This window comes from Cnephaeus nilssonii, assembly GCF_951640355.1.
Source record: "Cnephaeus nilssonii genome assembly, chromosome: 14".
NCBI classification, from domain to species: domain Eukaryota; kingdom Metazoa; phylum Chordata; class Mammalia; order Chiroptera; family Vespertilionidae; genus Cnephaeus; species Cnephaeus nilssonii.
Window position 1 is genome coordinate 38,864,576 of NC_137085.1, and position 20,690 is coordinate 38,885,265.

Consider the following 20,690-nt stretch of genomic DNA (forward strand, 5'->3'; position numbering starts at 1 on the left):
TTCTAAAGGAAATTGAGAGAGCTCAGCAGAAAAAAAAATTAGAAGTTTCTGAGCACAGGAAACTGTAACCAAGGCAATTTGGTATATTCCCATCTCTTTCAGAGGACTATCCTTACTGGAGCCAGCTACTTTAAATCCTTTTTTCTTTTTCAATATTACACTAAATGGCCATTTCATGATGACTCTAAAATGACTATTAGTAAAGCACTCTATATACAATAAAGGAATTGGTTAAAAAGGGATTTTTAAAAAGTTTCTGAGCTTCCCGAGGCAAGCTTTTCTGCTACCAGCTGTCAGGTGCACGAACAATGTCAGGCAGCATCCAGTGTAAAACAGGGCAGGCGAGCAACAACACACACTCTGAACAAGGGGCCTGTGGGAAATATCAAATCGTGCCTGTTTACTGAAAACGTGCAACTAAATGACAGCTATCCATTTACTACAAAAATCCAGCTTTGTCTACAGTGGTCCTGGTTTTAGTAACGAAAGTCCTGTGTCTCAGGGAACCCCGCATTCATGGGCAAACCAAGAGCGGGGCCACCCTACGGGGAACGGAGGCGGCAATGCGATGCTGTCGGGAGGGGCACAGAACTCGCGCCGTTTACTATCAATAAACTAGTAACTGGTTTAAACCTGAACTTAGATTCGTGTTCGTTAAGATGCACATAATCACCAAGATACGGAACATGGCGATCAATTGAGTTTAATTACTTATTAGAAAGTGTCCATTTCAAATACACTTCACCCACATCATCATGCCACTTGGGGGCGGGGTGTGTGTGTGTGTGTGTGTGTGTGTGTGTGTGTGTGTAGCACCTCTCTATGTATTCAACACAGTGAGGATCCAAAAGAAAGACAAAATGATTTTGTGTTCTGAGTTAGGCAGGGGGATGAGACGAGAATAACTGTATGATTTCACTAAATAATAAAGAAAAGCACTAACTGTGTAATCCCTATCAGTATATTAAAAAAAAAAAAGACTTCAAACGAGTAAGAAGTCAGTACAAAAGACAACGGAGATGAAGAAACCTAACAGAGCCTGGCGTACACTAAGTACTTAATACATGTCAGCCAACGTCCAGTCAGGTAAGATGACCTCAAGGCGAAAGTGATTCATTTGTGCCTTGGGGTGCGCGGGGGCTTCAGGACATTCCGGGGGCCAGGACGGAGCCTTCTGGTTAACTAATCAGCAGGTCTGCCCGTGGTTCACTGGGCAGCAAGGCAAGGCAGCAGCCCTGGGTGGGTGGGCTGTGGGTGAGTGGTCAGCACGGATGGGCACTGGTGGTAAACGCGCAGGGGGTGAGGGGTGAGAGCAGAGCTAGGGAGAACGAAGAGCCAACCCGATCACTTGTTCTCTCACTTGTTCTCGGGTGCTTGCCATCAAGCCGGCGGTGGTTGCTCTCATCTACCTACACGCCACCACCAGACTAAAAGGTAGTTCCACAAATTCCTGTATGAGGGGGCTGCTTGATCTGCGGGTGGGTAGAAACTCCAACCCGAGATCAAAGGGCCCCTGCACCTGTGCAGTCCTCGCAGCCTCGGGGGCTTTGATCCTCAAGGCGCTGAGCCACCTGCTCTGAAATTACAGCTCCCACCAGGGACACTGTGCCTCCCGCACCTATTCATCAAACCGGCCAAATGTGCAGAGCGGGAGGGGGGCGGTGTGTGTGAAACGTGAGAGGGCCTGCGACACTCTCCTGAGCTGCCCCGTCCCACATGCGTCATGTCAACACACGAGTCCTGCCTTTTCAAAGAAAAGTGGAACAGCCAATTATCACCACATAGAATGGAAGACGCATAACGATGAGGAGTGGCACATAATGCTCTTCAGCCTCCCACGTCAGCATTTCTTCACCTCAACACGTCGGAGGGATGAAAGCCGGGATGCTTCCAGAAGGACCCGTCCCTTTCCCTTCCTCCCTGCCTTTCTCCTGCATCCATCTCTTCGTTAGGGATCCTTTCAGATTTCAACGTGAAAGGCACAGAATAGGCTTCTTGGAGCCTCAGCACCACAGTTGCCCTGCTCTCTCCCGCAGCACAAGGCAAAATGCAGGCTCCCCCAGGGCAGGAAAGCGGAGCAGCCGCACCTGCCTGCCTCCGCACGGGTTGTTTTTATTTTCCCCTTGCTCTTCCTAACAGCTCGGCTCTAGTAACAACACCAGCCAGATCCAAATGTGCCAGCCGCCTCCAGTGCTGCTGAGGACTTGCATGGGGAAGGTTTCCAGACACTGATACTTGGCTGTCTGTGCGTCTGCACTTCAAAGCTCCGCTCGGGATGGGTTCAGTCAGCAGCTGTAGGTACTCAGACAGGCTCGTCATTACAGAGACGCATTAAGGAGATTTTAGGAAAACACAGCTGAGTCCTTTTCCATGTACAATATACTTCCTTACATATGGATCTACATATACACTATTAGATGTTATATACATATATAAAAATGCATATTTACTATTATTTTATTTACAGAGATATGGTGATATGCCTTTCTTCTTTCCATTGTAAAAAAAAAAAGTCAAATTATTTTCTTCTTTTCTCTGGACATTCCTCTTTTATTTGCTTCAATATGGTTATAATAAGCAGGAAATACGCTTAAGGCAGTGGTTCTCAACCTTTCTACTGCCGCGACCCTTTAATACAGTTCCTCATGTTGTGGTGACCCCCAACCATAAAATTATTTTCGTTGCTACTTCATAATTATAATTTTGCTACTGTTATGAATCGTAATGTAAATATCTGTGTTTTCCGATGGTCTTAGGCTCTACAGCAGCAGTTCTCAACCTGTGGGTCGTGACAGGGTCGCCTAAGACCATCGGAAAACACAAATATTTACATTACGATTCATAACAGTAGCAAAATTACAGTTATGAAGTAGCAACGAAAATAATTTTATGGTTGGGGGTCACCACAACATGAGGAACTGTATTAAAGGGTCGCGACAGTAGAAAGGTTGAGAACCAATGGCTTAAGGTAATTGACTAGTAATTCTTGAATGGCGGTAGGAAAACTATTTTTCCAACTTGGGGAGACCTAGCCATGGATCCCAGGGCATAAGCAGTTCGCAACTGTGCTTATTCTTAGGAAACTAAACTTATTTGGACAGAGATGAGAAAAAGATAAAAGAATGTATTATAAGGGCTTTTGGGTAAAAGTTAATTGAAGATGGGACTGGCCATATGTCAACTCCCCAGCCTAGATCTCGGTGTACAACCTAAGCAAAGAGATGCCAGACTGGGATCTTGATGAGTAGGCAGCCAAAACTCTTATTTGTGAATTATTCATTTTTTTAAAGATAATTCTTTATTTAATTTTCCCTTACTTTTCTTTTTTCCTTAAATTCTCATAAAAGAAATAGAAAATCTAGATGAATTTATTTCAAGTGAGTCCCTTTTCACACTCAGTGGCTAACAGTGGTTACAAAGATACAGTTATTTTTCACCCTTCCACACACCTGTGGCTCACCTGACATGGAAGCAACACCCACTGGTGATGTGATGATCACAAAGCACAAAGAAGAGTGACAGCAAAGAAGAAATTATTTCCTGCAATTGGAAATATCACCTTTTCCTTGGGAAGAAAGCTAACACTTATCCTTACTAGTATCAAGTACTCCATAAGGCTTATCAGAACATTCCTTTTTATTTACCTAAAACTCAAATAGCTTTTAGGCTTAAGGGGCAATAAGAAGAAAATTTCTGTAAAAATCTCAAAAAAGTCCATTAATGAGGACTGTATATGCTCTTAGAAGAAATAAGACTAGAGATGGTTCTTAAATTCTTAAGTAAGATTTGGACTCCTGGAGGTATAAATGGAGGTCAGTCATGCAACAGGACATTGGGACTGGTATCTTCTTCAAGGAAGCCGTGAGGGCTTGGAATCATATGGATGGATTTAATTGGAGGCAATGAGTAGCCAATGATCAAGGAAAGGGCATCATTTAATTGAGATTCCAGAAATTTTTAGGGCACTGTTTTGTAAAAGATGTTTCATGGATTGTTTCAGAAGTTCTGAGTCTTAAATGACATAGGGAGAGCCTTTTGCAGAGATTCAAGATTGGTAATAGATGACATCGGTCTTGAAGATGTAGAGCTGAAAATCTATATATAAGAAAAGGGTAATATGCAAATTGACTGAAGGGCAGAACGACCGGTCGCTATGATGTGCACTGACCACCAGGGGGCAGATGCTCAATGCAGGAGCTACCCCCTGGTGGTCAGTGCGCTCCCACAGGGGGAGTGCTGCTCAGTCAGAAGCCGGGCTCACGGCTGGCGGCTGGCGAGCGCAGTGGCCCGCCTCCCTAGCAGCACTAAGGATGTCCCCTCAAGGGCTCCCAGACTGCAAAAGGGCACAGGCCAGGCTGAGGAACCCTCCTCCCCTCCCCTACCAGTGCAAGAATGTCGTGCACCGGACCTAGTCATTAATAAGGAGGGAGCGCTTGTAGTGGAAAGGAAGGCAGCGTTGTGAAAGAAAAGCAGTGACATTAAGAGGATGTGTAAGGGAGGGAGAGCGCACCTGCCAGAGAGAGCAAGCGGGCGGTGCTCCTGCTCTTGGTCCCGCCCCCTCAGCAACAGATCCCAAGGAATGGCTGATGTCAAAGGAAGGGAGAGAAAGAATCTGTAAAGTGTCAAAGGAAAACAGTGCTATATGTTTGCATCATGAGAGGCAAGGAAAGGCAGATCTGGACTGGGTAGATCAAAAGCATGAAATCCCAGAGAAAAACAAGCAGCTGCCTTCTGGTTGAAGTCTCAAAGAGTAATTTCACTTCAAAGGTAGAAGTGGGAATAAAATTGCAGAGAATTACAGAGGAACCGAACAGCAAGGAAATGGAAGCAGCTAATTTAGATGACTCGGAAATGTTTAGTTGTGTAAAGAAGAACAGAATTAAGGCAGAAGGATGATGGAAAAGTTTGGGTCTCTCACCCCCCAGGCTGGGGGATACAAACTTTGAAAACAGAGGGTTAGGGTCCAATTGACAGAAAGGAGCATGAACACTGCTGGGAGCAAATGACTAAGTGATTGACAAGAAATGGGGTTGTTTGGAGAACACCTTTCACAAATGGGATTCATTACCTAAACAACAAAAACAAAAACAAAGAAAAAACCCTCAAAAAAAGCCCACTGATTTGAAAAACTATTTTTCATTTCTTCTAAGGATGGTACTTCATCAGCATCATTCATTCAAAGGCCCAGGAAGGAAGCTAATTCATTACATACAGTGAGTGAGTTGGGTCAGTGGTTCCCAAACTTGAAGGTGCATCAGAATCACCAGAGGACCTGTGCAAGCACACACTGCTCAGCCCCACTGATTCATTTGTTTGTAGTTTCGAGGTAAGGTCCAGAATTTGCATTTCTAACAAGTTCCCAGGTGATGCTGATATTGTTGTACCAGGGACCACACTCTGAGAACCATTTCCTGAGGGTATTAGGGCTATCGAGCATCTCTCCCAGAAGGCCAGGGGCAGAGTCTCTGTAGGCATGATTCACAACCTTCCCTCATGCCAACATCTTTTCATATGCCACACACATTTTTGCTTCTCGTATAAAGATATTTTAAGAAGATACAGTTCTCTCAATTAACCTAGGGATACATTATCCTGCACTCTTCAAGCACAAGTGGTCTAGGTATCTACTTTTTGGATGTACTTTACCTAAGGAGTTAGGTTCTATGCACTGTTAGTATAGAATAAGGGTGTGACTGAGCTGAGATACAAAATCATCTTTAGTTAAAATGTTGACAATAGTAACTGCACTGAAGTTTCCATTTAATCTATTTAAATCTATTTTACCTCATCTTTTACAGTTGAAGTACATTTAATGTATCAAGCATGCATCTCAAAATAAGATGCCTACAAGAAATTTTTTTTTGGGGGGGAGGTGAAAATAATATCTTGCATATGCATTTTGTTACGTGTTAGCTAATGAAATCTTTACAACCGTCCTATTGGCAAGATAGTATCATTCGAATTTTACAGCTGAAAAAACTTAAGTCTCAGACCATTAAAAGAACTCACCCAAAGTCACAGGGACTCGATCCCAAGTATTCATAATCTCTTTGTTTTATATACGTATCCATTGGTTACTGTTGTCTATAAGACACACAGTATTTATTTCAACGAATTTCTCAAATCAAGAATCAGCCTCAGAATAACAAGATGGCAAATGGGATAAACCATTTCAGGTGTTTATCTATAGATCACAAATGGACAGTGGACCATGTTTATCCTCTTTGCCTTTTGCAAATCAGCTGCCTAAAGTCTGCTCCCTTCTTCAAAACTCATTAAAATATCATGCACAGAAAAAGAAATATGTAGGATTTGGAAGGAAAGTTAACATCTGGCCCATAACCCCTTTCCCAATTCTTGCTGAGAAGTGACCTTCTTCAGTCATTTCTAGCAGGGGTTTTAACTTAGTGTAGAGATCATATTAATATGGAAAAGATACTTTATTTTCTATTATGGTTAGGCTTTAAAAACATTCTTTTTTATTTACTAGAGCTAACCAGGCATGCACAGATGGAAGAATGGCACTGAGTGGCAAAGAGCAACTTCCCATTTGTCATCATCCAGCAGCGATTAAAATGGCCTTCTTTTTGACTCTTTCAAAGATGACTCGGGAAACTTATGGGTGTACCTTGTCTTCTGGTCTAACACCATAAAATGAAGCCCGCTGAAGCCATTATTGGGATGTGTGGTACAAGTTTAATTGCTTTAAAATGCCTAAGGCTAGCAAGATGTGACCATGTGTAAAGAGTATGAATTGAGATTCTAAGAAAACTAAAAGTCTGGATCTATTTATTTCACAGAATATGGATCCAGATGGATTCTGCAAAGCAATCGCCTGGCATGTAACTGTACCTCGCTAGATGCCGTGGCCTTAGCAAGCCATGCGGAGAGCTAGGGCAGGATTAATTTTCAGGATTTCTTTTGGAATCTTTGGGTCTGGTTTATATTATAAACACTGGCACCAATATAAAGATCTCCCTGGAGAGAGAGAGAGAGAGAAAAAGGGAGGCCTTAGGCCATCTTTAGTAAACTTGTACTTTAAAAAGATGTAATCATGAGGCCCTTTTGTCTCGTGCTCATGTGGGCTACCTCACTGCTCCTGAACCAGCTTTCAAAGCTAGAGCAGGGCCCACTTCCCACGGTCTCCGTGTGGGCACAGCCAGGGAGAGCCCCCTCCCTGATGGGGGATGGGGACGAGTGCTGGTGCTGCTGTCTGTGCTGGGAATACCCAGGCCAGAGTCCAAACTGATATGTGTGCACTAATTCCAATAACGGTTTCTCCCGTGTGCCTCAATCACATCTTTCCCTTCCACACTGAAAGCTCTATTCCTGGAAGGAAAAGAGGGTCTGCTGGGAGCTCCTTCACTAGACAGCGTGATGATGACGACGATAAAGCCTTTTCACCACTGCCTCCTGTCTGTGCTCATGCAGCCTGCAATCGACAATATTCACAAGGTCTCATTGCCCCAGATACGGATCTACTGGCCCCCACGAAATAATCACACATTAGAATTCATGCAGCTTCAATCATTTTTGGTCACAAAAAAGGGAGAATGTAAAAAGAATATGAAACGAATAATCGACTTGAGCTCAGCACTCGAGACACTCACTTAACATTCTAAGGTTTTACTTCAAACTTTGTCTAGAGAGCTGGCGATAAAGATAGTGATGAAGTCATCCCAGATATTGGAAAACTCTATTTGAGTCTGGTATCACTGAGTTACTTGGCTCATGAAGTTTCTGTGTATGTCCAGGTTGAAGCAATTGGCAAAGGTTAAAAAGAACAAGCCATCTTTCAATAGATACCTTTTAAAATGTGCCTATGCTTTTGATAATTAAGGGAGAAATAATAACAGAATTCCATGCAACAAGGCTACTCAGGTGGGACCTACGTGAATTACAGAAAGGTACCTCTTTTTTAAAAAAATTCATTTCAGAGAGGTAGGGAGAAGGGAAGAGAGTTATAAACATCAATGATGAGAGAGAATTATCAACTGAGCCCACAACTGAGCATGTGCCCTGCCTGACCAGGAATTGAACCGTGACCTCCTGGGCAAGGTACCTCTTTAACGCAGACTTCATCCCATTCTGGGCACATGGCTTGGTGAGTGGATCACAGGTGGATATCAGTGCCACAATGGCAGTCATATGACACAATCCTACACATTTCTTGCAATTTTTAGCCACCTCCTCGGATTCTTTCATCATGTGTGGCTGAAATTCAGTGGGGGTTTTAGGCTTCTAAGATGCACAATATTGAATTCTAGAACAAAGCTGGACACATATCTTTTGCCTTGACTCTGAAGATACTTCTGAGGGCAAAAGATGAAAAGATGCCAACGATTTCCAGACAAAACCATCTCAAACACTATATTAAGAAAGCACACACATTGCAGCCTCTAGCGGGTTCAAAAAAGCAATGCCGCTTTCTAGGACTATCGACCATAATAAGTTTGCTTCACGGCCAAGAAAAAGAATAGCTACACAAACCTTAAACAAGAGAGAAAGTAATTCCTAAACTGAAAACGCTTTTTGTCACAACTATCGGCAACAGTCTTACAGCAACTCAAGAGGTTCACCAGAATTATGTTACTTGCTTTCTTTAAATCTCTTCAAGGTCACTTGGCTAATACAAAGACGGCAATTGCACGTGAAAAAAGAATTCAAATATGGGACGTGAAGTGGCTTCCTGAAGGTCATGGTGAACAGTAACAACCAGCAAAAAGACTTCGGTCAAAGGAAATTTGGGAAGCCTCCTCAAAGAACCATTTCTGACCTGACATTTTTCAAAAAGCAATATCGACACCACACCCTTTGCCTTGGGTTTATTAAAAAGCAATTTCAAAAAGCATTTCTTTTTCTTCTTTGCAAAGATGATTATTTATCCAACCCTATAACTCTCATTTAGAAGGAGGCCAAGAGATGATAAAAATTTTCATTGAATGTCACAGTCCTTAAGTCAGAAATACACAACTACAAACCAAGATAATATAAAATGATCAGCGCAAGAGAATTTTCATCCATTTTAGCAAATCAGTTTCTTATAGGCATGTCATGTGGTAGGACATATCATAGAACCACTGGATTCACACCATCAGTTTAAGAAATAAAACTCTGACATCAGACAAGCAAGTAGAATCAACTTGTTTGAAAGTCATTACTACAACCCAACTCACTTTCTCAAAATCACTGCAGTGGCTCCAAAATGTTTTTTAAATCAAAAGAGAATGCCTGATTCTAGGATTCAAATCGCTTTGCTGTCGGTTCTTTTCAATTACTTTCTTTTTATTTTTTTAAAATGTTTTTGTTTGTTTGTTTGTTTTTAATTGCTTTCAGAGAGACAGGGAGAGGGAGAGAGAGAGAAAAACATCAATGATGAGAAAGAATCATTGATTGGCTGCCTCCTTCTGCATGCCCCCCTCCCTAGGCATGTGCCCTGACTAGGATTCAAACTGTGACCTCCTGGTGCATAGGTCGATGCTCAGATGTTCAACCACTGAGCCCCGCCAACCGGGCTTTTCAATTCCTTTCCTCATCACACTATACCTGCCCTTTCTGCACAGTGAACCCTCGTTTCCCTCACCCTGCCCATTGCGCTTTTGCCAGAGCTGTCTCATCCAGTTTTAATCCCCAATCCTCCAAGAAATGCAAATCTACAAAAACTGTTTAAACCGAGTAGATGCTCTTGAAACTATTTCAGACAAGCTTCGGTTCCCAACCGTAACTCAAAGTTCTCAAAGTTCCAATCTTCCACCCTCTTAGACGTATGTATGTTTCTGACCTAGGTTATGTATGTGACATTAATGTATCTCATGAATGAACAGCTGGTTATGTTTTCTCCAATACTTTAGAGCCCACTGATTGTTTATTGAAATCTAAGCAGTATTACAGAAAAACAACAACAGAGAATGCAATGAAGGAAGCTAACCCTTTAACCAGAATCATCAACTAGAATCATTGACAAATGAAAACTATAACCCAGATTAGATAAGAGACCACAAAGATAAGAATAGAAGTGTTCCAAGAAATGTAAGAATATATAGCAGTACACCTAATATTTGAAAGTAATAGGGAGCGTTTCATTTCTAAGGTATACACAACAACATGTAAATGGCCACGATTCATACATACATATGCTCAATTTTTATCATACAAAAATCTTAACAGAATAGTAACTGTTTATCAATCCAATACTAAATGTTGTGCAAGAATGATGCATGACAATGTAGATGATAATTTTACCTGAGTGCATACTAGGTTAAATTCTGTATAGGATACCATTTTCCTCATTCTTCCCTTTGTCCACGCCATGCCAGTAAGGATGGCCTCCTAGCTTTTCCTTGACCCAGCCCGTGTCTATGCTGTATGCAGGCCTGCAATGCTCTACATCCGGCTAACCTATTCGAATTGCTTCCTTGCGCCTCAGGGTCTCTGCTAAATTAGAGGGCCATTTGCTCACTGTCGGATATTTAAAAAGTTATAATTTGTCCACACAAATCGTTCATACGAGTTTTACAACAACCCCAAAATAGAAATAAAACCGCCCATGAAAAAGCAAGTACACAAATTGGGGTCTAGTCCAATTGGGAAATACCATTTAACAATAAAAAGGAATGAACCCCTCACATACCTAATGACATGGATAAACTTAAAAATATTATATGGAGACAAAGAAGCCAGTTTCAAATCATTCTACTTATATAAAAGTCTACAAAAAGACAACCTAATCTATAGTGACAGGAAGTATGTCTGGTTGCAAAGGGTGGGTGGGGGCGGGGGCGAGCTAAGGGATGAGAAAGAGCACAAAAGAACTTTCTGGGTGACAAATGTTCTATACTTTGGTTGTGGTGATGGTCACATGGATGCAAACATTGTATGCTTAAAATGGTGTTTTTTATTATATGTGAATTTACTCCAATAAAGGTGAGTAAGAATGTATATAGATTAACCAGATAAATTTGTTCATAAAGCTAAGATTCAATCCCAAGTGTATGACTTGGGAGCCCATGCTCTGAAACACTACGCTGAGTTTTTTGTTTTAAATACATGCAAAACCTCTGGATCTATCTTGTTCATCAGTTTATTTTGTTCCCGGAGACACTGAAATATGCAACAGACTGATGAATTTTAGAGGAAAGGGGAGTGGCGGGAAGAGATTAACCAAAGAATTTATATGCATATACGTGTAACCCAGGGACAGACAATAGTGGGGTGAAGGCCTTGGAAGGGGACATGAGCAGGGTAGAGGGGGTCAATGGGGAGAAAAAAGGGGACATGTGTAATACTTCCAACAATAAAGATAAATAAATAAAAATAAATACATACAAAACCTCAAATAAGAAAATGATTGCTAAAAGTCTCTATAAGAGAATGAGTGTGTATGTGTGTGTGTGTGTTTTGATAAGACTATCTTGCTTTGAATTCTTTGTGGGTATCTTATTTTGGAACTGGACTCAGAATCCAGTTATTAGTGATTCAACGGAATCCATTTCATTACTCACAGTCACTACACACTTTTGACCTGAGACAGCACGGGCCCTCATTGGTTACCCTCTGTCACTGGGTTTAGGGCTTGATGAGTTTCATCTTTGCTTAAAATATCCAGATTTGCTATCATTAAGAAGAGCCAGATTCACTTGCTGAAAGAAATTTTTAAATACCTGGGAAGTCCAGCCTCATTAGAATTTATAAAACTGAGTTTCATCAGGTGATCACACAAAAAGAGACATCAATTTTCTGTTAAGTGTACAGGCTATTGCATGTTGTAAAAAATCATATTTTACACTCACAGATTTTATACTGTATGTTAATGAGTAGAGAGTTGATAAATTGTTGATAACTGCAATTAGTTCAGATTTCTATAATTCCTACGTTGAAGCAACTGATTACAACTTTTAAGATTTAGTAGGTCGAATTCAAGGTGACATTTAAACATTAAAACTAATTTTCAAAACAGAATATACGTATAATTGTGCTTGACATGTGGTTATAGTCACTGATATGTGGTTATGAGATAAACTAGTATTATCACAGAATAGCGATAATTTTATTATAAAATCCTTAATACTTTTTCTCTAGCCACTCAAGAGAATTTAATTATCTTCAACCCCAAACAGCCTTCTAACAACGTAGCTCCGCATCTTTATCCTCATTTAGGGGAGCATAAAGTTGTGGTGTACAAACATATACTTCTAAGGCTCTTCATGTTTGGTGTTTTCCATTTTCAAAGCAATTCTCATTCAACTCAGCCTTCTCATTATGTTACCCACATCTAAAAAACCAACTACAAAAACTTCCATTAGCTTCCATCAAAGGCCAAAGAAAATATCAATAACGGACTTTCTATTAGAATCTAATGGTTCTTAAGTAAGACTGTGGCAAAACCACAAAACTACTCCAAATGTTACTCTCTTCATTAACCAATTATATCTGGTACAGAGGTAGCAGTCAAATAGTGCCAAAGTCATTTTCCTTCTAGTTTGTGTGTGAAATCACATGCAAATTTACATATAAAACTATGTACTTGGGGATGAAAAAAGACAACAAAACATCCCAAAGTGTAACAAACCTAAAATTAACACTCAAAGTCCAACACAAAGAAAAAAACGATTCTCATTTGTAGAAAATATGTCTAAACCTCACATATCTGAAGGCATGAGCTGAACACTGACGGGGCAAGTGGGCATTTTGGATACGAGACAAGATGAAGCAAAGTCAAGCTGTTTGCTGCCAGGGGATCTGTATCACTCTCCTACATAGATGTTTAAGTGAACTACCCACCAGGAAAAAGAACAAAGTTGGAGTCTCTAAATAGTGTGAGACTCACATCTTTTTTTGTAACTGAACAAGCAGGTAAGCTCATTCTTCCCCAAAGTGGCCATAGGTGACCTCTGAAAATGGTTCACTATCCACTAGACCCAGAAAACCCCACGAAATCATGCAAATCAAGAGGCTCAAATCTCCGTGTTCACTTTAAGAACACCCGTGAAACTGCCCAGGCCATCAGGGCTATGCACATTCAAAAAGCCACCAAGTATCTGAAGGATGTCACTTTACAGAAGCAGTGAGTGCCATTCCGTCGGTACAGTGGTGGAGTTGGTAGGTGTGCCCAGGCAAAACGGCGGGGCTGGACACAGGGTCGGAGGCCCAAAAAGAGTGCGGAATTTTTGCTGTACTTGCTTAAAAATGCCGAGAGCAATGCTGAACTTCGGGGTTAAACTGTAGACTCTCTGGCCATTGAGCACATTTAGGTGAACAAAGCTCCCAAGATGCTGCGTGGATCCTACAGAACCTGAGGGCGGATTAACCCACACATGAGCACTCCCTGCCACATGGACATGCTTCTTACTGAAAAAGAGCAGATTGTTCCTAAACCAGAAGAGAAGGTGGCACAGAAGAAAAAAGATATCCCAGAAGAAACAAAAACTTATGGCCCGGGAGTAAATTAAATAAATCTAATAAAAGTTAAAAAAAAAAAAAGAAGAAGATAAGCTCATATATACGATGGTCAATAAGTACAAAAATGAATGGTTTTAAGTTAATACATAGTAAATGAGTATGAGTGCATAGTGCATGGTATAAAACGAAATCTTGAAGGAAACTCAGGTTGCATTTCCAGTGAGCAAATTTTATTAGGTAGAATCAAAAGCATTTACCCCTTCCCCCCTTTTCTTTGCATTACATAAGAGAGGAACTAAGGGCTCATTTCTGCAAATGAGACCAGGGCTGGAGTAAGGCATCTGATTCTATATCAGCTCTGACAGGGAGCAGATGGGTAGCATTTCACCTTGACCTTTCTCCAAAAACATGATGTGCAGATTGCCCATGAAGGCACATTATGTGGCTTTAATCATAGCTACCAACATCATATCAACATGCGAGGCAGCGAAGATGATATAGTATTTATAGAGTGAAACAATAAAATATAGCTTAGCTTTACCCTTCCAAACGGTAACACATCAAATATCGCTTTATACACTCAAACCACATTTCGAAATCTTTAGTTTCAGCATATGGCATGCTTAATGGTTACAGCACTTTTAACTCTTTTTAATGTGTTACAAACTTATTTTACAAACTAGTTACAAAGCAAGACAGGTAGGTCTTAAAAATGTATCGGAACATCTTACAATTACCAGCCCTACCAGTGCAAATAAAATGATGGCAACGAAAGGTAATAAAGGTTATTAAAAGTTAAGGCCTTGGAGGCGAAGAAGTCATGTTAGACTGTCAATTGTTTTCCCCATGGTGGGAAATCAGTTAGAAAATTAAAAAAAAAAAATCTAGTAGTTTAGTTGTGGTCAAAGAAAGAGTCAGTGGGGATGGGGAGGTTTCAGCAACATGCTGGTAGAAAAAAAGAGACTTACATAGTCTGGGAGGGCAGTGAAATGGAAGGCGTGGTAACCTCGCTCACTTTAGTTGTCATTGTTGATTTTCAATGACATTTTTTTCATTCTTTCGCCTAGTAAAGATGACAGAAGGTCCTAATTTATTATCTGACGTCTATTCCTGCCCCTAGATTTAAGAGCGTTTAGCTGTATACAGTCATATAATCCAAATACAGACACTTTGAAAAAAACAACACTAAAGCACGGATGTTGCATGCATTCCATTATAGTTATAACTGTACCCGCAAACCAGAGATAAGGATGGGGGGGGGGGCGGGGGGGGGTTGAGAGTCAGCTCACAGCCTAGGTCACTGGGGGAGCAGGGGCCCTCTGATTAAAGCAGTAGAAAGAAGGGAGCAGATTACCACAAATAGCTAAGTTCTTCCTGAAATAATACTAGCTATGCATTCTTGAAGAATGCAGAATGAAAGTCCTCAGCATGGCTCTACATATCCAATGTACACACACAGAGCTGGTCCAAACGCCCATCACACGCCACAATGGTGTCTACATTAGACGCTTCGTGCCGCTGAGGTTAGGATACATTTTACATGATGAGAAAACTACAGTCGACACTTAATTAACATGACCTGGTAGATCCCTGGGGCTTGCCTGGAGGGGAAACAAAGGAGCAGGCCAGTCCGTTCCTGTATGAGAATCCTCCCACGGCCGGATCAGATCAGGCAACACCAAGGCCAGATCAGATGGAGCAAAGTCTCGGGGCCTCTGACACTTCCTTCCACTTCCTTCAGCCTGGGTTGGGCTAGCATGCTGAAGGTGCTCGGAGACAGTTATGAATAAATACACGAAGGGACCACATAAGTTCAGTTCTATGAAGAAAACCACCCAGGTCGCAAAAGCCCTCGCTTCTACAGCTGATTTGTACATTTTAAGGAGCACAAGGGAGTACGGGAAAGGAAAGAAACAAACAGAAAAGACTTTTCATCAGAGGAAAGGGAAGGGATCAAAGGCAAAAAAATAACACTCGGGGGGAAAAACACACCAAACAATTAAATGCCAAGGCCATCTCCGGGCATTGCCAATGCTGGTCAGTAGCAACGTATTGGAATTTGGAGTTTAGTTCTGCAGTGGCGCCATCACATCTGTTCATCGGGCCTCACACAGATACTTTCCTATTCTCATGCATAATCTCAAGTGTATTCTTTAATAGGCGCATGATACTTATTCTATTTACTTTTAAAGAAACTACATCCAGAGGGGATTTAATGTCAAAAGGTGTCTGAAACTGAGCGCTAGCATTATTCACAACAGAACAATCAAATTAGTGTTAAGTCAGTTTCCATAGGTATGTATTCACTGGTCTATGTTTATTTTGAAAACCAAATCCTCAAAACAACCCCATCTCATCTATACTCTAACAGGTAGTTGTTTATTATTATTATTATTATTATTATTATTATTATTATTATTAAAGAAGCAGGATAGAATCGTTCAGTTAAAATGGTTAAAAATTAAGGTACCATTAGCATAACAATGTTGATGCCTGGCTGCCACCTCGCTCCGCTCCCTTTGCTGTGAACTGCTCACTGAGGGACTGTTTGTAGAGGGTGATTACAGAGGGAGCACAGAGAGAGGAGGAGGAGGTTTTGTGCACCCGGTTCATAGGTACTCTCCTCCAGGGTAAAGCCACTCCGAGAAACACAGACACGAATTGGTCGAGAGCCACCATTTTCACTTTTGCAAGGCCAGCCTCCTAGCCTGAATGAGAGCCTGCCCACGCCAGTCATCAGGAAGCCAGCGGCTGCTTCTGGGGGGGAATCTCGTCCATTTTCCAAGTCCCAACCCACGTGGGTGACGGTGGATCGAGTCGGCCTTGGGGAGAGGCCTCAACAACCTAGACCATCTGTTCTATGCCTCGCAGGGCCCACTATGGGTATGACTGCAGAGATGTGAGAACTTGGTGTGAAATGGGCTTGGCAGTGTTTGGTAAGAGGTTACTCTTTAGGGTGTTCCCTTCTCTGAAGTTACCAGTGATTAGTAAGATTCTCAAGTCTGTTGATGGCGAGACCCCAAACCAAATTGGCTGCTGCTCTGAGCTGCTTTGATGAGAAGGAAATTCTGATGTTGATACTGACTGTACCCACTGCAGAAGAATACCCACCAAGCAATTTGTGAAATTATTCTCATTAAAAAAAAAAAATTAAAACACTCTTCTAACAAGTGAAATTGCCCAATACGAGGGCACAAAAGCAAGCCCCGGGCAGCACAGGTGTTTTGAAGGCCATTTCATGCACATCCCACTGGGCGTTGGGACCGAGTGCTTGGGAAGAGGGAAAGGACCTGGGGCTACACGCTTCTGTTTGGAGGCAACTTCCCTTTTCTTGTCTAAGGAGGAATGTTTGGCCATGTGTTCCTGCTAAGGAAGGTCGGCAAGAGCCGGCTGACCTAATTTAAAATACGAGCTCTCGCTGAGTTCTTGTTGCATGAACCTCTTCCAAGAATTAGCTATTTTTTTTTTTTTTGGTTCGTTCACTTCTTATTTCATAAGAAGTCAGCCCATCTTTCTCCAGTCCTAGTGACCTGCATTCCCTCCTTCCCCCAAGCTCATGGCTTCTCCTGCTAGCCTCTGTCTTAATCACTTTTATTTGTGGGACACTAGGGAGGGAATGGTAATGCTTAGAGTAGGAAAGAAAATCACTCCTCTTTTTTGGGGAAAAATTCTTCTTATTATGATCATGTTTAGATGAAATATGGGACTTGCCATCAACAAAATTACAAAACAATTCCACTGGGAGTCCAGACCGTTCAGGGTAATTCATCTATGAAAAAGCGAACTTTAATTGTTACTCTTGGCAGCAAGCTAAGAGGAGAGTGAAATATTATACTAAATATTGCCACGTGCAATAGTAAAATGCTCTCTCCTCCCTGCCAGCAGTAGTGGACAGCCCCCTTCAGAATCGGGTTTGGATCTGGCGATTTAGTCTAAATCCTCTGTTTCCCCCTTTCCAAAACCAACAGAGGTTTTCAAAAGAGTTGCGTTTTTTATTAGAACCATTTGCTCTTTCTAAGTTGCCAAAAAGGAATAAGTAAAACTAAGACTTTTATTTGGGCTAAAGTTGATTCCTCAGCTTCATGGAGGTCAATGTACTTAGTCTGTGAACTTTCTGCTAAGGAGTTCATTGCAGTGTTGAAGCAGTGGAGCTTATAATTTGGTCCCTCCCTGCCCGCCCCCCCCCCCCCCCCCCCCCCGACAACCCTCCCACCCAACTCCACCCTCCAGCCTCATGGATTTACATAGTAGGAGTTGGGAGCATGTGGAAGCTAATCAAATGAAACAAACAAGTGGCAAAATAACTGAATTTCTAGAACAATATAAATTTCAAATATTTCTGATGCTGCACATAACAAATTGCTATTTTGGGATCAAGTGTCCTGATTTGGGCTGCAGAAAATGTGATCCCAACAACTACAACTTTTTAGATTAAAAGCTCATTGAACACTGCTGTGTTATATATTTTATAAGCATGGAAAGGTATTCGATAATACTCAAAAGCAAAGGGATATTCTTTTTCTAAAAACAGTGGGAAGTCTACAGTGAAGATGTTAATCAAACAACTATTTTATATGGCACTGCCTGCCTGGTATATTTATAGGTGTTGGCTAAGCATGAGACTATAATAAGCTATTTGCAAATAATTTTTAAATTACATTTTACATTTCCAGCATGAATATTTGCATACATCAGGTATAATTCACTAAGGGAATATTAAAATCATATGTAAGATAACATATGTATAATATTATTCAGCTTCTAAAATAGTTAAGTCGGGGAAGTTAGGGCCCAGAAAATTTAAATGATTGGCTCAGGATTATTTAGCATGTAACCAATGATCTGAAGACCAAAAGTTCAATTTTTAAGTATATATTTTCTATGCTATGAGATGTTTTTCATCCTTAGGAATATATAATGATACTAAGATTATTTGAAAGTAAATTTAAGTCGCAGATATGACAAAGAGTAATCTTTGTTGTAACTTAAATTAATGGATTAAAATTGAGGTCATCTGAAACATGAGTAAACTTTAGGACATCTGCTTTACCTAATTATTTCAGTTTTATTATAATATGTTATGAATGACAACAAACACAATGGCTACCGTTAATAAGACAGTTTGAGGAAACTATAATCTCTATCAGCCATAGGGAAAATACTTAGCTCTCAAATATATTATGCACAATTTCATACAGACTGCACATTATAAAGCTTCATAAGAACTTTTAGTTTATATAAAGTAATGCCTTAGAAGTATGCCTGTTTTTCTGTTTGCAGAAGTTGCAAAAAAAACCAAACAAACAAAAACAAAATGTATAGAAAGCATGGCCCAGCAACTAACAGTACTACAGTGAACAAAATACAAAATACTAGTATACCAATTATTATTTAAGAGAAAGTAAATAACTACAGAAGGTGAGGAATTTAAAATACATTATTACAAATAGCACTCAGATAATCAATGTCAGCAAATAAACCAATCAGGAGCCCCATAGGTGACTATACCTGGGAGTTGATTATCTTTTAAGAAATTAACATATGATGTGGGAAGCCAAGGACATCGGCCTTATAGGTATTGTTTAGTTTTTTTAAAAAAGAATCTGCCTTTGATTTATCAAAAGATCAAGCTCTCCATGTGTCAGCACACAATTGAAAGTTTCTTTTGAGGGGTGCTATTTCCTGCTCTCCTTTTAAAATGGGGGGGAAAAGAAAAATATTTTGCCTGTGACAGAATATGAAAGAAGTTCTCACCCTTAAAACCAGCAGCATTGGTTTTCCAGTCATTAGCGTTCAAATGTCCTGCACGGGAAGTCCTGACAATAACATGCTGCACGTCTCTCCAGGTCAGAAACGGACTGGGGAAAGACAAGGTAAGAATCATTGTACCAAAAAAAAAGAAAAAGATTGGGGAAGCAGAGTCACAAGCAAATTTAAAAAGCGAAAGCAAAATGGCAAAGTCCTAAAAACAAAGGGTCAGCGATTTGGGTTTGGGCCAAGCAAATGCCAAATGCTGCTCTTGTTCTCAACATGGAGAAGGGGCATTTGTCTGAGGGAGGCAGATAGTGTAACCTTACATTTATCATGAATAGTGTGGGGTTAGCTAGTGCAATTTCATTTTGAAAAGGGGGAGGATTTCCAGTCTCCTCAACAAAATGGCTCCCAGTTCTGGCCCTGCTGTCCTTTTTGTAAAAGCTCGCAACATCATTGGAAAATTACAATAAGCTCCTGTCACAATGAAGGCCTCGGGGGGAACATCCCTCGTTCAGATGGAGAGCCGGGCAATTGGTTTGTAATCTAACGAAGAATTTAGCAATGTTTAACACTCTGCACGCATATGTGGGACATGGAAAAATGGGTAACTAAAACCAACAAATCTCCATTTTCAGTTTTAAAAAGAGAATGTGGTACAAGGGCCCAATGCTGGGTTCCAAGTCATAGACAGCGATGGGGGTGGGGGGGGATTCTGAACTTGCAATAAGTAATTATAATGTGAAATGATTGGGTACCTATTTCTCATGGCTCTCAGCACTGAAGAGGACGACGACTATCGAACAAAAGATACTTTCTTTGGAGAACTGCAACGCTAATCCCAACACACAGAAAACAAACCCAAGTGCACAGGCACCGACTTTTGTTCTGTTTTGAAGAGTACGTAAATGCTGGACGGCCTCTGACTCGGTGCACGCGTGGAATTCTAATCAGGACACTTGTTCAACTTAGTCTTGAATGTGGGGTATGACAATCTCGTAAGTAGGAAATATGACAATTATCTTGCAACTTGTGCAGTTATTTTCCTTCTTGTCCTCCAGCGTCATTTTAGAAGGCTATTGGCAAAGGGTGGGTTGGCACATTTGGGCGAGGGAGACAATGACTCACTGCCTTCCTTGAGGTGTGACAGGGGCTCATGGTAGCCTCTGTGCCCTGTCATATGCACACGGATGGACACTGGCATGTCCCAGGGAGCAGGAGAGTCTAGTATCTTACTTGTAGCTAATTTTTTTTTTTTAATTTAATTTTTCAGTTATGGTTGACATTCAATATTTTATATTAGTGTCAGGTGCACAGCATAGTGGTTAGACAATTATATAATTTAATGAAGTGATTAACCCCAATAATTCAACTGTACCTAGTTTTCAATGCTTCACTTTATACTACACTTTCCCCACCACAACCACCACACACACGTTTTTGTGGGTGGTCTCCTAACGAGAGGGAGCCCAGTGTTCAGATTCTGGCTCCTTCATTTTCTACCGACGCAAAACTGACTTCCCAAAGTTTCCCCACTTAGA

At 41.1% G+C, this 20,690-nt stretch overlaps 1 protein-coding gene and 1 pseudogene across 4 annotated transcripts in view; one reads left to right on the forward strand and one right to left on the reverse strand.

Moving 5' to 3' along the window:
• The window catches only part of PCSK5 (proprotein convertase subtilisin/kexin type 5), a 413,193-nt gene that overhangs the window by 181,303 nt on the left and 211,200 nt on the right, over nt 1–20,690 (reverse strand). For all 3 annotated transcript variants that reach the window (XM_079791288.1, XM_079791287.1, XM_079791289.1), the window contains exon 10: nt 19,153–19,256. In XM_079791288.1, coding sequence (XP_079647414.1) covers nt 19,153–19,256 — 104 coding nt within the window. The remainder of the gene's footprint in view (nt 1–19,152; nt 19,257–20,690) is intronic.
• On the forward strand, nt 12,690–13,443 carry LOC307111408 (large ribosomal subunit protein uL22-like; annotated as a pseudogene). The gene has a single exon. The product of its transcript is annotated as a large ribosomal subunit protein uL22-like (transcript).